This window comes from Atractosteus spatula, chromosome 1 (genome assembly GCF_055471065.1).
Source record: "Atractosteus spatula isolate fAtrSpa1 chromosome 1, fAtrSpa1.hap1, whole genome shotgun sequence".
NCBI classification, from domain to species: Eukaryota; Metazoa; Chordata; class Actinopteri; order Semionotiformes; family Lepisosteidae; genus Atractosteus; species Atractosteus spatula.
This window is the reverse complement of record NC_142706.1, coordinates 9,990,992-10,005,000: the sequence shown is the minus strand read 5'-3', so window position 1 is coordinate 10,005,000 and position 14,009 is coordinate 9,990,992. Positions and strand designations below refer to the sequence as shown.

The 14,009-nt window shown below is 37.0% G+C and overlaps 2 protein-coding genes across 3 annotated transcripts in view; one reads left to right on the top strand and one right to left on the bottom strand.

Moving 5' to 3' along the window:
* Nucleotides 1–12,512, bottom strand: part of zcchc4 (zinc finger, CCHC domain containing 4) — a 16,924-nt gene extending 4,412 nt beyond the window's left edge. Inside the window, exons 1-9 of one of the 2 annotated variants that reach the window (XM_088913486.1) lie at nt 12,303–12,512; nt 11,598–11,716; nt 10,596–10,678; nt 9,746–10,021; nt 8,375–8,455; nt 2,490–2,562; nt 1,705–1,855; nt 1,224–1,324; nt 75–196 (exon numbers count right to left, since the gene is read on the bottom strand). In XM_088913486.1, the coding sequence (XP_088769612.1) occupies nt 75–196; nt 1,224–1,324; nt 1,705–1,855; nt 2,490–2,562; nt 8,375–8,455; nt 9,746–10,021; nt 10,596–10,678; nt 11,598–11,716; nt 12,303–12,411 (1,115 nt within the window). In that variant the 5' untranslated portion in view covers nt 12,412–12,512. Of the gene's footprint in view, nt 1–74; nt 197–1,223; nt 1,325–1,704; nt 1,856–2,489; nt 2,563–8,374; nt 8,456–9,745; nt 10,022–10,595; nt 10,679–11,597; nt 11,717–12,155; nt 12,239–12,302 lie in introns of those variants that run through there. The other variant, XM_088913495.1, reaches the window with a different exon arrangement.
* On the top strand, nt 4,051–8,384 carry LOC148840577 (E3 ubiquitin-protein ligase TRIM62). Its single transcript, XM_088913507.1, has 6 exons — nt 4,051–4,114; nt 5,372–5,652; nt 5,880–6,209; nt 6,423–6,442; nt 6,923–7,056; nt 7,281–8,384. Exons 2-6 carry the CDS (start codon nt 5,383–5,385, stop codon nt 7,871–7,873), a joined length of 1,347 nt encoding a protein of 448 aa, XP_088769633.1. The 5' UTR covers nt 4,051–4,114; nt 5,372–5,382; the 3' UTR covers nt 7,874–8,384.
* Nucleotides 12,513–14,009: the final 1,497 nt, after the last annotated feature.

The window sequence follows — 14,009 nt, the reverse complement described above, 5'->3', positions numbered from 1 at the left end:
GTATTTTAAACATTTTGTAAGCAGTAATTAAGATTTTTTTCAGACAGATCTTAAGACGTCCTTTCTTGTTTTACCTGTAGCCCTCCTCTGCAGGAAGAGCCATAAGTTTGGGACAGAGGTTAGTGAACATCCTAACTGGAGACTGCCTCCGACCAGTTTTCCCATGCTTATAAAGAGGGTGATTGTCATAGTCCACCTGACAAGCAAAAAAAATATCAGGTCAAATTCCGCGATGCATGTTTTCCTCACACAAAGGTAAAACCCAGAACCTTTTCTATGTGTGGGAGCAACAGAAGAAATCAGGCAAAAACTGATTCGGATAACAGCCGGATAACAGTCCGATGGGCTTCATAAGCAATTAATTCCCTTCCCTAACACAGACTGACAAAACAGCAAAAGGTATTACTACACTATAGGAGCATTTAAATGGGACAAGCAGAGAGAAACAGCGAACAATCCCTCAAGATGACTAGAATCTGCAGCTTGAACCATCAACCAAAACAAAACACTCTTAAACCTCTGGCATCAATAGAAAAAAAATACATGCTGCTGTAATTATACATTTATAAATAAAAATAAAAAACTTATTTGTATTACAATTTGAAGCAGTTCAACTACAAGAAACACATCTCACTATACTGCTTATATAGTTTTTACCCCTGCACTATCAAACTATTAAACTCCCAGCCTCTCTCACGTACGAACTGAACTTCACAGTGCCTTCTTTCTTACCAAAAACTCAAACACACATTGAAATCTACCTCTGCCTCACAAGTCAAGAAGCTCACTCCCCATAATTTTCTATCCTCTATTTCATTCTGTTGATGTATGATTTTGCACATCTGATGTTGTTTTGCACATTACCTGTTACCTGTTGTTGTTTTGCACACTGCCTGTTGTCTCTGTCTTTCTTTTATTATATAATTGTATTGTTGTTTTTTGTACTACTTATCGTCTGAGAGCTAGCTAAATAGCATTTCGTTATACCATATACCTGTATATGAGTATAATGACAATAAACTTGAACTTAAACTTGCTTATAAAAGTATTATGTTAAATGGACTCTTATAGCAAAGTAGGTTTAATAAATGCAAATTAAACCTCATTTTAATGTACTTAATTAAAATCTTAATTTCCTTAAACCTTAATCTTAATTTCCTTTCCTCGATTTTCATTAATCTTTAAACTACATTATTAATGTTAATTAATAATATTTCAAATACCTGATAGTCCAGCATAGAAAATGTTGGAAAACATTCAAGGATGCGAGACTCAAAGAAATAAGGAAATATCCAGAACATGGGCATCTCTTGGCTTCTCTTATCTACACATGCAAAGACAAGTTTAGTTGTAGGTGTAGAAGAACAAAGTCTTTAAAACTGCTGCTCTGTTACTGCTGGAGGTTTAAAGAGAAATTTTTCACCGTCCGGAAGAAAATCTTCGCAGCTTATTAAAGGCTCTCCAGGAGGGTTGGCCAAGCTGTAGCTCTAACAACACTGCTCCAGCTGACTGTACATGGCTAAGTATCTGATCTGTGTGTTGAGCACTATTTAACAACATTTATCTCACTGCCTGAGGAAGTTCAATCTTCACAAAACAGTCAAGGCCAGTTTTAACTCAGGCCAGTTTTAATTGCAAACAGTTCCACTTCTGCACAAGGCATCCTAATGCTTAAGTAAATGTTGCTGTTGATGCAACACTTACCTGGGGGCTGCAGAGTTTTCCATTTAGAGGAGATAAGGGCAAAACTGTAAGCCAAAGGCTTTACCAGGCCTCCAAATGGTGGGTCGGCGACCATGACAACCTTAGCTCCGTCCCCTTCGCTCAAAAAGGAATTGAAAACATCCTCTGCTGCCTGCAAAACAAGCTTCCTATCTGAGATACACGGACAAAACTGCAATCAAACCACAACCCCTTAGAAGTCAGTGATCAAACTTCAAAACTGAGACACTGTTGAGAAAACAGTGAACTGAAGGCCATACAGAAAGACAAATTTGATATTGTTATAAAGTACATATTCAGAACAAATATTAACTATAGCAATAAGAATAATGCATTGTATTTGTATAGCAGAAATATTGCATTGCATTTATATTATCATCCCAAAGGGCCCCAAAGACCTTAATTTATCACCAAAGTGCAGCACAATTCATGTAGCAAAAACCTCACTGTGCAGCATATCGGGTACAGACATGAGAGATTGCTTCATCAACTGAATTAGGGAGGAACTTTAGCAAGGCAGGTTCACGCAAGTCCTGAGTGGAATTCAGTCAGAACATGGAGGCTAACATTCCTATGGTTACAAATGGGCACATGAGATCTTTAATAAGCAAGCAGTCAGTCAGTTTAACACATTTTATGCCTTATACCCCTGCTTGCTGTATTGGAGCACAGGTTGGTAATTCTTATCTGGAGGCAAGGGTGCCATCTACTAGTCTACCAAACAATACTTCTAGTGTTAAGCTATGAAAAAAGACACGTTTTCTTACCTTTCCATTAAAAAAGTGATGGTTGAACATGTTGTAATGGCAGAACTCATCCTCTGTATAAAACTGTGAATACCTGTCAACATAACATGGGATTGTATGTTAAACTTGAAGGTTCAACTTTCAAATGTCAGCACTACTTATCCACCATGAAAATGGTTTTCAAAGTCACATCATATTGAACTTGAGCTGTCACTTTGAAGGGTGTTCAAAAAGGTTTGCAAGAAGAAAAGATAATTTCTTGACTTTATTTCTCCATCCATACTTTAAAGTAGAAGTTATTCCTCCAGAAGAATTTGTTTGCAAAATGGATGCTAAATGGCAAACAAAATGCCATTTCCAAATTTAAAAAAGCAATCACCAAATGCGTTTTACATTTGCTCAAAGCAGTAAAATGTCTAGACTCAACTTTCCAAGGCTAAGACTAATGACTAATCCCAAACATATTTCAAGAAGTGCTTAGCTAAGAGTGAGACACCACTTGGGAAATCCTGGTCACACCTGGCTAGTAACAGAACCTAGGCTTAAATCTCACAATATCTGATTCACAGAGCTTTATCCATTGGCTTTGCAAACTGCTTCACTTGCTCCAGAACAGCAAAATCAACACATCGTCATCTTCCAGCACTGTTCCCTAATGCTTTTATGGCCATATGAACAACACAAGTTTTGTAATTGCATTGCTTCAGTCTTCATCTCAAGTTACTAGTGATGGACACATCTCTTGAGTGATAAAAAGATGACAAACTCTTTTTCTGCCATACTTTGGTGGCAATCTTGGAAGCCAAGGTTACAGGGGCATCAATCAGACAAACCTTTGACAAACCTTTGACAAGTCAACATATCCACGAGTAATGGGTCCAATACTTCTAGATGACCACCTAATTTCTTCTGAACATTCAAAGCCTTGATCCAGTGATCACATTAACTATGCATCCCATAGTTCCTTTTACCAAGTGTTCCTGAAATGTTTGCAGTGGTCCAAGGGTTATTCAGGCCTGGGGACATCCTTGATCTATTCGTCGCCACACTGAACCTTCCTTGTCCATTGTCTCCGTGCATGTGTGATGGGTTCAAATAACACAGCAACCATGCATCCTTGGCATTGCTTATTCATTGCACCCTTCACTCAAGCACACGATGTGACTGCAGCACGTTGTTCAGTCTTGGAAATATCCATCAATGATCTTGGAAAGACCATAATGGCATTAACCATCTAAAGGTGGTGACACAACATGAAATTAGGAATGAATTATAAGTACTTATGCGGCTTCTAATTAAACATACAAAGCTGCAGTCTTTATAACTGACTTTTTGTAGAAGTCCAGAAGTTTAGTCTTCAACATGAAACGGGTACAAATTGCGCACATGTGAAAACTAGTCTTACATATGCACATTTCTGCAGCAGTTTTCAACTATGGCCCAAAGGCAATAATACAAAAAAACAAATATTGTGTAATTTTATAACACATTCCTAGTTTTACATGTTTTACATATCTGCAAGGGTAGGAACAGGACATAACATGCTCCTGCTTGTAAACCATCCTGCTTTTGCATTGTAAATTCCTACCTGCAACAGAGTATTTCTGACAGACAGAGCAGAAAAGAACCCCATCTTTACAAGGAAAGTAAGTATCTATTGAATACTTTGACATACATTAAAATTACATTTGTTAGGTTATTTAAACTGTTTGAAATTCATTTTTGGTATATTCTCCACTAGTTTTCAGACTATTTAGAACTCACTCATAGAAATGTTTTTATTTAGGTTTTACTTTCAGCTCTATGTCTCTATGAACTCTGTTCATACAAAAGTGCACACAGATTTATATATCCAGTATTGTAATGTTGTTCATGAAACAATGTAATGATGCAACATACTGAAGAAATAGAAAAGCTTTATATTGATACGAGTTCCATATTTTTTATTTATGATAACGCTTGGGGCTCTGGACAGTATATGCACCATTAACATTCTTTATATTTTCAAATATAAAGTCAAAGTCTAAATGCTTTTTAATGCTTGCTAAATTTCAGCTAGAAAAAAGTATTTTGTTGCCCAAACATCTAATATCCCCCCAAAAAATGAGTTGGAAAATTAACTAGGATTCATCAGGTCCACCCAGATAAGAAATGCTCTTCTTTTCTTTTTTGTTTTGCCTTCAAGATCTGACCCATCAACTTAAAGTAAAAAAAGTGACAAGTGACCATGACTAACACTATCAACCTGTGACTTAAGATGCTGTTGAAAGTTCATACTGTATATAGGACCTTGTTTAAGAGTCTTTGAGATTATTTTGAAAACGTTTAGGTTCTTAAGATGTTCATTTAATCATTTAATTTTTTCTGGAAAAAAACATGAAATTGTTAACTCCTTAAGCACCTAAAATTTGATTGTCGTTTTCTAACAGTTTGTAATTTTATAAAATACAACTAAGTGATATTTTGGCAATTTTGAAAATGTTATTGTAACACAGACCTCTAATTTCCACACAAATTCGAAGCCTAGTTTGTGTTCCAAACTAGTAATACTGGAACTGGCTGGAAAGTTTGTCACTTTTTACTCAATATCCAACTTCATCCAATGAAAAGACGAAGAAACATAATTAATTAATTTAGATTTAAGTAGCACTTTTTTATCCTTCATGCAAATAAATCAAGCAAAAACAGACGGAATGAGTGAAGTACCTAGTTTGAGAGCACGACAGCAGCAACTCCCCCGAGATTCAAATCCACAACCCGCTGGTCCAGAATCCATTTACACAGTGATCTTTTTTCCGCAATTTAAGTTACACTGAAGGTAACAATGAGACGCACTGTTTCATTTCATTTAATTCATTTAACACCTACAATATTCTTCTTCAAATCCTGTGTCTATTAACCAGAACAAGCAACAATGGCAGAACCACAGCAGACGGACTCTACCATTCAAGACCTTGAGGGAAAGTCTACAATGTCCCTGGCACCTACGGTGGTCCCCTGTGTTTCTGTTCCCCCTCACCAAGGCCCATATGCTGATCGCTCCAAGGACAAGCCGGAGGTCAACCCACACTGCCTTCGACCTCAAGAGGGCTCTCGTGTGTCTAACCAGCCACCCCCACGCTCCCCAAAGCTCGAGCGACTGGGAATACATCCAGGCAGTTTCATAAAAGGCAGAAACTCAGAGGTAAAATACGGAGCGATTAAAAATCGTTACGGGCATTAACTACAACCAGAAAACAGAGCATAAGAGGTGAATTTGTTTTCAACAAAAAAAAAACCCTTGGTATTTAGAGACTGTAAAAAGGTTGCAACTTTCCAAGTATCAACTAGGAAAAATATGTAAGGCGAGGTTAAAAATGATCAATAAATACACTATTTTAACAATTATATTTTAACAATTGGCAATTACAGGAGGTACTGTCGAGACACCTTGAAGAACTATGTAGTGAAAAAGCAAGAACTGAAGCCCACTTACAATCTTTAAAGAAAAGAAGTGCTAATCTATCAGTAACTGCCGACACAATGAAGCAGCAGATTTCTGAAAAATACGAAGCCATAAGAAAAGCTCTGCATAAAGACGAGATGGCCATGCTAGAAACCATAGAGGAAGACCAAAGAGTAACCAGTGCAAAGCTGAACAAAATCATGAAGGAATGGAGTCAGCATCTTGGCCAGATTCAGAGGGCCATGGCAAATACACAGAAGGCACTAGATCAGACCAGAGGAGGCTCCATACTGCAGGTAATTCAGGGTCTTCCCACGTCTTCTTAAAACTCTGTATTGCAACCCTTACACTCTCAGTTACATTAAAATACTTTAATACCAAGGTAGAGCACTACAAAATTACCTGTTTTTATTCTGATCAATTATTGTAATGTTACTGTACAACACTGTATTACACAGAATATAAATGACTAACTTTCAAAATGTTGTTAAACGTTTTTTCTCTTTTAGGATAATCCTGGGGAATGCAGGTATTTTCTTTTCTTTATCAAAATCTTAAGAGTAAGGATTATTATTCAGATTATGTTCTAGATAAAGTAAATTTCCTTAGGTTAGAGAGAATAAAAGAACAAATTCCACCTACAGCAGTGTGACAAAACCCCTATATATTTTAATATTTTAGCAATAAATGATAAAAAGGTAACAAATGAGCTGCAAAGTACCATGATTCATCTTCCCTCAGAATTCAGTAAATGTTATGGTTGAGAATGTGAATAAATGTATTACTGTTCAAGAAGAATTGACATAATATTGATAACCATTATTGTGATGTATTGCCAAGGTAAAAAAAAAAAGCTGATCATTAGGTACTAATGGCATTAGGTACTGTTGCTGGTGCAGATGTGTTTATGTTGTCCATTAAACTTTCAGTCCCCTTTTTAATGCAAAATCACTACGTATATTCATACTTAAAAAAACAATTCCAAAATTCAAGACATACACTCTTCCAGCTGCCCTAAGAAAAAAGACGCTACTGAGCAGGGGATAAAGATGAATGAGGACAGATTTCAGAGACTTTTGAAAATACTACACAACATTTCAAAGGATCTTGAAGCCCAGATGCACAGAAAAGTACTCCTGTTGGGTAATTGTTTCATCGCGTTTAACCTAAAAACATCAAAGCAAAGTTATAGCTGTAATTATAAACATAATTTTGAATTATTATTTTACAGTATTATGTGATTGTTTTCCATTCACCTTCAAAACATTCAATATAAACAGAAAATAATCTATGTCAATATTAGGCATTTGATTTCCTAATCCCAACCTGAAAACGTCATATCCTTCTTATATCTGTTTTTGTTCCAGATTCTTCTGCAGTGACGATCGACAGTAAGTCGTCTCACAAAAACATCGCAGTGTCCAGGGATCAGAGAAGTATGTGCTACAGCAGTGAGCCACAGCCTCTGCTGGACAGCCCTCTGCAGTTCGACAAGGTGTGCTGTGCCCTGGGCTCAGCCAGCCTGTCCAAGGGAAGGCATTACTGGGAAGTGGACTTGAGCTGCTGCTCTGCCTGGAGTGTGGGCATTGCCTACGGGTCCATCGAGCGCAAGGGAAACCAGAAGAACGCCAAGCTGGGAAGGAACCGGCACTCCTGGTGCATCGAGTTCAGGGACAACCAACTGTCCGCTTGGCACAATGACCACTACATCAGCTGTGGGAAGAGCCAGGGGGCCGTTAGGAAAGTGGGCATGCTGGTGGATTGCCAAAAGGGGCAGCTTGCCTTTTACAACGCTGTTACCATGAAGCTCCTGCAGGAGTTTTCTGGCGCCCTGACGGCAGTATTTGACCGAATGCATCACCAGTTCGCTGAGCCCGTCTTTCCTGCGTTCCGGTTTTTTAAGCCAGAAACTGGACAAATCAAACCTAACCACATGGAAATATGCCACAATGATCTTTAAAACTTTCCAAGACATTTCCATGCTATTAGTGGTGGTTCATGGGATAAGCTGATTTTAAACACATTTCCAAATATTCATCGTTTAAGAAACAATTTAATCTATTATAGATCACAAATCACAGGATATTAACTCAAACACTTCAGTAGAATATTACCGCAAATGAATTTCAACCTTCTGAAAGTGTAATCTGAATACTTTTGTGAAAAATATGTGTACATTTTCAAAGTATGCTTGATTCCTTTGGAAAGGGTTCCTTTGGAAAAATTAATTGCTTTTTATAATCATTACAAATAATGAGCTTGTTTTGTTTTATTATGCACTTAACAGTTTGAAAAAAACATTTACATACAGTAGAAAGTGTAGAATCTGATATTTTATGTTATCATGATAATTTCATCATAATAATGCTTTTAAACTAATGACAGATTGATACCACTTCCTTGCTTTATTCTATCAGTCCTGTATTACTAATAAATTCTGCACACATTCAATAAAAATTACCTGAAATCAATGTCCAGGAGCAGACTCTTGATGATTTGGTTATCTCCGCACATGTTCCTGATCTTAATTAGCTCATGGAGTCTGAAATCCAATCAGAATTCATAATGAAACAGAACAGCTTAACCATTTAAAATGACACAATATTAACTTTATAAGACAAATGAAAGTTTAAAATCTACAGCAATGTATTTTTCAATTCCTTATTGATTCTGGCTTTTTAAAAGCCATATCACATTTTATGTATCTAGAAATATTTCATTATAGACTTTAAAGTCATCGAACTTCCTAACTCATAGCAAAACAGTAGTGTGATCTAAAAAATATTTAAAACTCTGAGGTTATATATCCATGTAGTTATTTTCTAGACGTGAAAGTTAAACCATTTCAGATAACTACCCCTATATCTTAGTCAAGCTGCATCTTCCTTCTAAAAAAGGTAATGTTTTATGCCTCAGCCCCTTAAAAAAACATTCATCTGTTTTTACAAAAATAAAGAGGTTTAACACAAAAATTTTTCAAGTATGATGCCACTACAACATGATACATAACTGCATAACATAATTAATGACAAAAAGCACTTTCATGAATGAAGTCAATTACACTAGATGCTAACTAGGAACCAGTAATACCATTTTTTGGTCTTCTCATCAGATCTAAAATCTACATTCCTTCTCTTTGATTCCAAAGTTTATTGCAGCCTCAGTTGCAATTTCTGTTGATGTATTTTTCCCCAACAACCAGACACTGCTACATGACATGAAGCTGCCTGAATGAACAAGCTGTATAGGTCACGCTTGCTGCTGTCTTTAGCAATGCCCACAAAAAACCCACAGTCTTGCCTCTTGAGAGGTCAGTGACATCAGCCATCTTTCCTGCAGCACAGCACTCTGAGGAACATGCCTGGCCTGCTACTACTCATTATGGACCACTTTCTCCTTGCAGAGCAATCGTTATTCCCTGCACTTATAATTGCCAAAGGTTACCCGATTCAGCTTTAAATCCTTTGTAACAGCACAACAGGGTTGAGAACCATCCAAAACAAGCAGTTCAAACTCACCCACCACCTGTTGATCACAGATCCTAAAGCAAATTTAACACCAATTGAAGGAGGCTGTCTTACTGACGATGACATGCAGTTGTCAATTTGACCGACAACTGACTAAGCCTAGATTTGAACTTCCAGTTCCAGCCACTCAGGAGACCCTGGCCCTATAACTCCAACACTTCTTAAGGCACCAGTGAACAAAACAGACAAGAAATTACTTTAAATTAAAACACTACATTTTCCAAATGATCTGAGCCCTTGTAATACCTGAATCATGAGTAGCAAGCTATTATAAAAAATACAAATAAAGCTAAATGAGTACATACCTTGGTGTCCCAACACACAGCACCTTTCTGAATCCTAAGGCTGCAAACAGATTTAGCAAAAAATGACAGCTCCTATCAGCAAACAAGTACTGTGCATTAGTCTTCTTATTTTCCAATGGACAAAGCAGCTGGCTGGGCCTTCTCAGCTGGGAGATGGTAATGTCAGGCAGTATATTGTGAGTGGTGTGTTTTGCCCAGTCTTCAGGAACCAAAAGCAACTGACAATCCCGACAAAATCTCTTCTGTTCCAGCGGTAGTGATATGAACTGCAAATACCTTTAAGAAGAAGAACAAGCTAATCTAAATATTTAAGAACTTCAGAAACAAGAGGAGCCAATTTATTCAGCCACTTTGTTCAAATTTAATTGATCCAAGGATCTAATCCAGTTGTTTCTTGAAAAACGTAACAGTGTAGTGGCTTCAACAACATAGCTGTGTAGCTCGTTTCATACTCCCTCAATCATTTGGCTGAAGAAGTGTCTTCCTGTTCTTCTCTCTAATACTTGAAAGAATGTATTTTGTATTGAAAAATACAATTTACAGTGGAAAGTGAAAGGAAAAATATATTTTCAGTACCAGCACCGAAGATTAATAGAGAAAACATTTTGCCCCCTTTCAGTGTAATAATACATTTCTTTAAAATTAATTATTCATGTCTCACTATAATATGTTGACAAAAAGGAAAGTAAACCTAAAAATTTGTAAAGGAAAGTTTTCGTACGTGAAACTGAAACATTCACACTACGCTAAGAACAACTCTGTAAACACAAAATTAAAAATGACCAAATGTGCAAAAACACAGCATTCTTTTTTCTAATAAATATAGAATAAAAGATAGAACGCAACTTACCTTGAGCAGTACTCGCTGTGAGTGAAAGGAGGTTGCTTTGCTTTATTTTCTTCTTCTCTGGCTAAAAGCCTGTCTTTCGATATCTACAAGCACAGATAATCTTCACATTTTCCAGACTTCAAACAATTATAGAGAAATTACATATCAGGGAAATTTTCATTTCACCAACACAGAAAACACTGTTCTATGAATTTGTTCCGCTCCTAAAAAGGTGACGGTCAGAATCAGTCAGAGGCCGTGGAATTAAACAACCATTTTGGAGATTAGGGGAAGAAAACAAACTTTTAAAATAACAGTCATTAAATCATCATGATTTTGGAGAAACTGTCCTTGGTTAACGCCTGCAGCTGCTTGAAAAGCAATAAGGGCACTGCAAAGCAAGATGTCACCACAACCTAGCTTTTCAAGACCTTGTACAGGACATATCCACAAACAAAAGCTCTAAAACCATTTCACAGTACAATAATACATAAGACAATAACCAGTAAAATACAACCTTCACATAATTTTCCATTGGCATTTTGACATCAGCGGACAATAGACTTCTTTAAGTCCTGAAACCTCTCAAACACTCTGATGCACCTTGTGGAGCACAGCAATGAAATGCGTATATTATAAAAATTACAGATATGCTAACTGATTTTTCTGTTGTAAGCCATACTATGTTTATTTTTACATGTAGATCTTTTTGGATATATAAAACTAAATAAACTAATTTTCTGTTCATATCTTGTAATGATATGTAACATTGCAGTAATCTGGAATCCAGCTAAAAGGGGGGAGTCTGACAAATTCATTGGCGCTTGGCTTCATATTGCAGTTGACCTGACACCTTTGTATTCCAGTGGTCAGTATCCAAGATCAGATTTCCGACCCCACCAAAGTAGTAAAACACGGGGATGAAGAATTTACACTGCATTCACACAACCATATCAGGACAAAAAAATAATTGTGCATGCTTATCTTCATTTGCTTTGTTTTAAAATAATCATTTTTTCTCACCTTCTCATCCTCCCACTGAAAGAAGTTGCAGTCTTTCCTGTCTCTACAGGCTGAACAAGCATAAAACGCTCTGCCTTGCTGCTCTCCTTTACTCATCTTCACAAACAGCATAGTAGGACCTGACATAGACAAGCAAACATTAAGCCAAGTACATCTTCCTAAATATATTATAGTACACTTGTAGGAGTTTCCTTAAGTACCTTTCGGATTAATTTAAAAATGAGCTACAAATCATCAAAAGGGCGCACCTGACCTGTGTAAATTTGATATCTACACATCCAACACCAGGAAATGAAAGGCAATAAAAACGTCTAGAATTATGTTTAATCATTGCTTCAGCTTAATCTTGGGAAGACAGATATTTGACATGATATTAAATACCTATTTCGGAAACGCTGGTTTTAAGGTGAGCATTGCTGTTGTTACTTAGATCATGTAAAATCTGACTCACGAGTTGACTTTAACGAGCAAATTAAGCCATATTTCAGTGACCTGTGAGAAGTTGTCATTCTGCGAGAAATCAAACTGACTGGCCAAGACCCGACGCAGAAAATGTACCTCGCATGATCACCACAAATTACTCATTAGGGTCAAAGCTGTCGCTGAGCGAACTGTCGCAGTTATGAAAGTTTTAAGTCGAGTGAGAAGACTCCAATAACTTGCCCAATTCTTTTAGTGAACTGTGCCTCTAAAGTTACCACATACCGTGAGGACAAAATGGGTTATTCCCAAGCTCTCCTTCTTTAAGGATCACTTCTATTCCAGTGCTTTCGCTGCCTGACATATCCGTTGTGTCCATTATCATCCAACACATAAAACACAAAAATGCAAGAAAGCGAAATCAGAAACACCATGCCGTCACCGGTGGGAGACGCATTACTTCCACCTTCCCATGAACCCTTCACGGCGCGGACTTCTGAGCTCATCAACAAGAACAGTGTTGACTGTGCCGGGTAGTAGAAACCCAACCCCAACTGCTATGGCAAATTTGTTCCCAGCTTGATTTTTATTAGGCTTTTGATACGGTAGAACATCCCACTTCCTCTAATTTCGTTTTAAGGCCTTCTTCAGCATTTTTAAAACGCATCTTAACTCGTCACTAACGAGTAACCCTTAAGTAAACGATACCTTTGCCAACTATTAATTCTTTACATTTACGGTGCTTTCATCCTGAAAAATATTAGCGCACCACACGTCACTTCTTTTCCACCTAAAGATAATGAAGAACTCTCACTCACAGACACAAAGGGAGAGTTTATCTAGTAATTTGAAATAAGTCTATGGTTGATTTTGTGACTTGTTGTCGCGAATCTATGACGTAACCAAAAGCGGCGCAACTGCAAAAAGACATCAACAAAACCTCTGGATAATCTAGTAAAATAATATAAGTTGTTGTATGACCTTTCTTCTTCGATCTGAATGTATGCTGCGTTCCTCTAAGATACCTTTAGAAAGGTTCTAGATGGCTGTTTTTAAAAATACAGAGAAATATATTTTATCACTATTGAATCGAATACAATCCTGCAATGTTATTGTATTCTCTATCCACAATTTGCTATGGATATAGAGTTTTAGAACTTTTACTATGGTTTCGACTTTTGCTTTTTTCATTTTGCCATTCTGAATCATGAGGAAAAACTTTGAAAAAAAATATTTGTTGAAACGTATCATGGGAGATCATGGTATTTACACGGTCCAGTGTAATAACACTTGGTAAACGCATTTAAAATTAATAGGAAAAGTATTCTGAAGACTAGTGAAATTTTATTGACGAGTTGATTTTGAGACAGAATTTGACAGTGCTAAAATAATTACGCCCTTTAGTCATAATTTGGAATCACACATGCAAAACTGGTCTAGAATGGCATACGAACGCTTAGAGGTGGAAGTATAAAGAATAATTATCTTACACTAACAAATTCCTAGAGTGTGACGTCTCACACTTTGATATTTTCTATGCGAAGTGACTTGCATTTGTACCCATTTATACAGCTGGTCTCAATGGTACAACAGCAGTATCCATCTAGGGTTTGAATCCTGTGTTCTCAATTTAGCCCTTAAAATATAGATATTAAAGTGCTCCCAACATCACCAAAACAAAGGTTCCCTTACAGGAGTAACACATTAGGAGAGACAATACAAACCTGCTGTTGAATACCGTGTAACCTGCCTGCCTTTGCTTATTTCCTCCCGATAAGATTCTACTGTGATTGTCTTTTGTGTGTGTATATATATGCTTTCTACCTCAAGTGATGTTTGCTCACATTAATTCACCATCACACCCTTTGACAAAATCTACCTGTAATTGCAAAGAGAGTAGTCATTCATTGGCGTCACAGTCTTAGTTGCTTAATGGGTGTTTCCCTTCTAATATATCAAATAGGCATTCAAATTATATTTAGAAATGTAAAG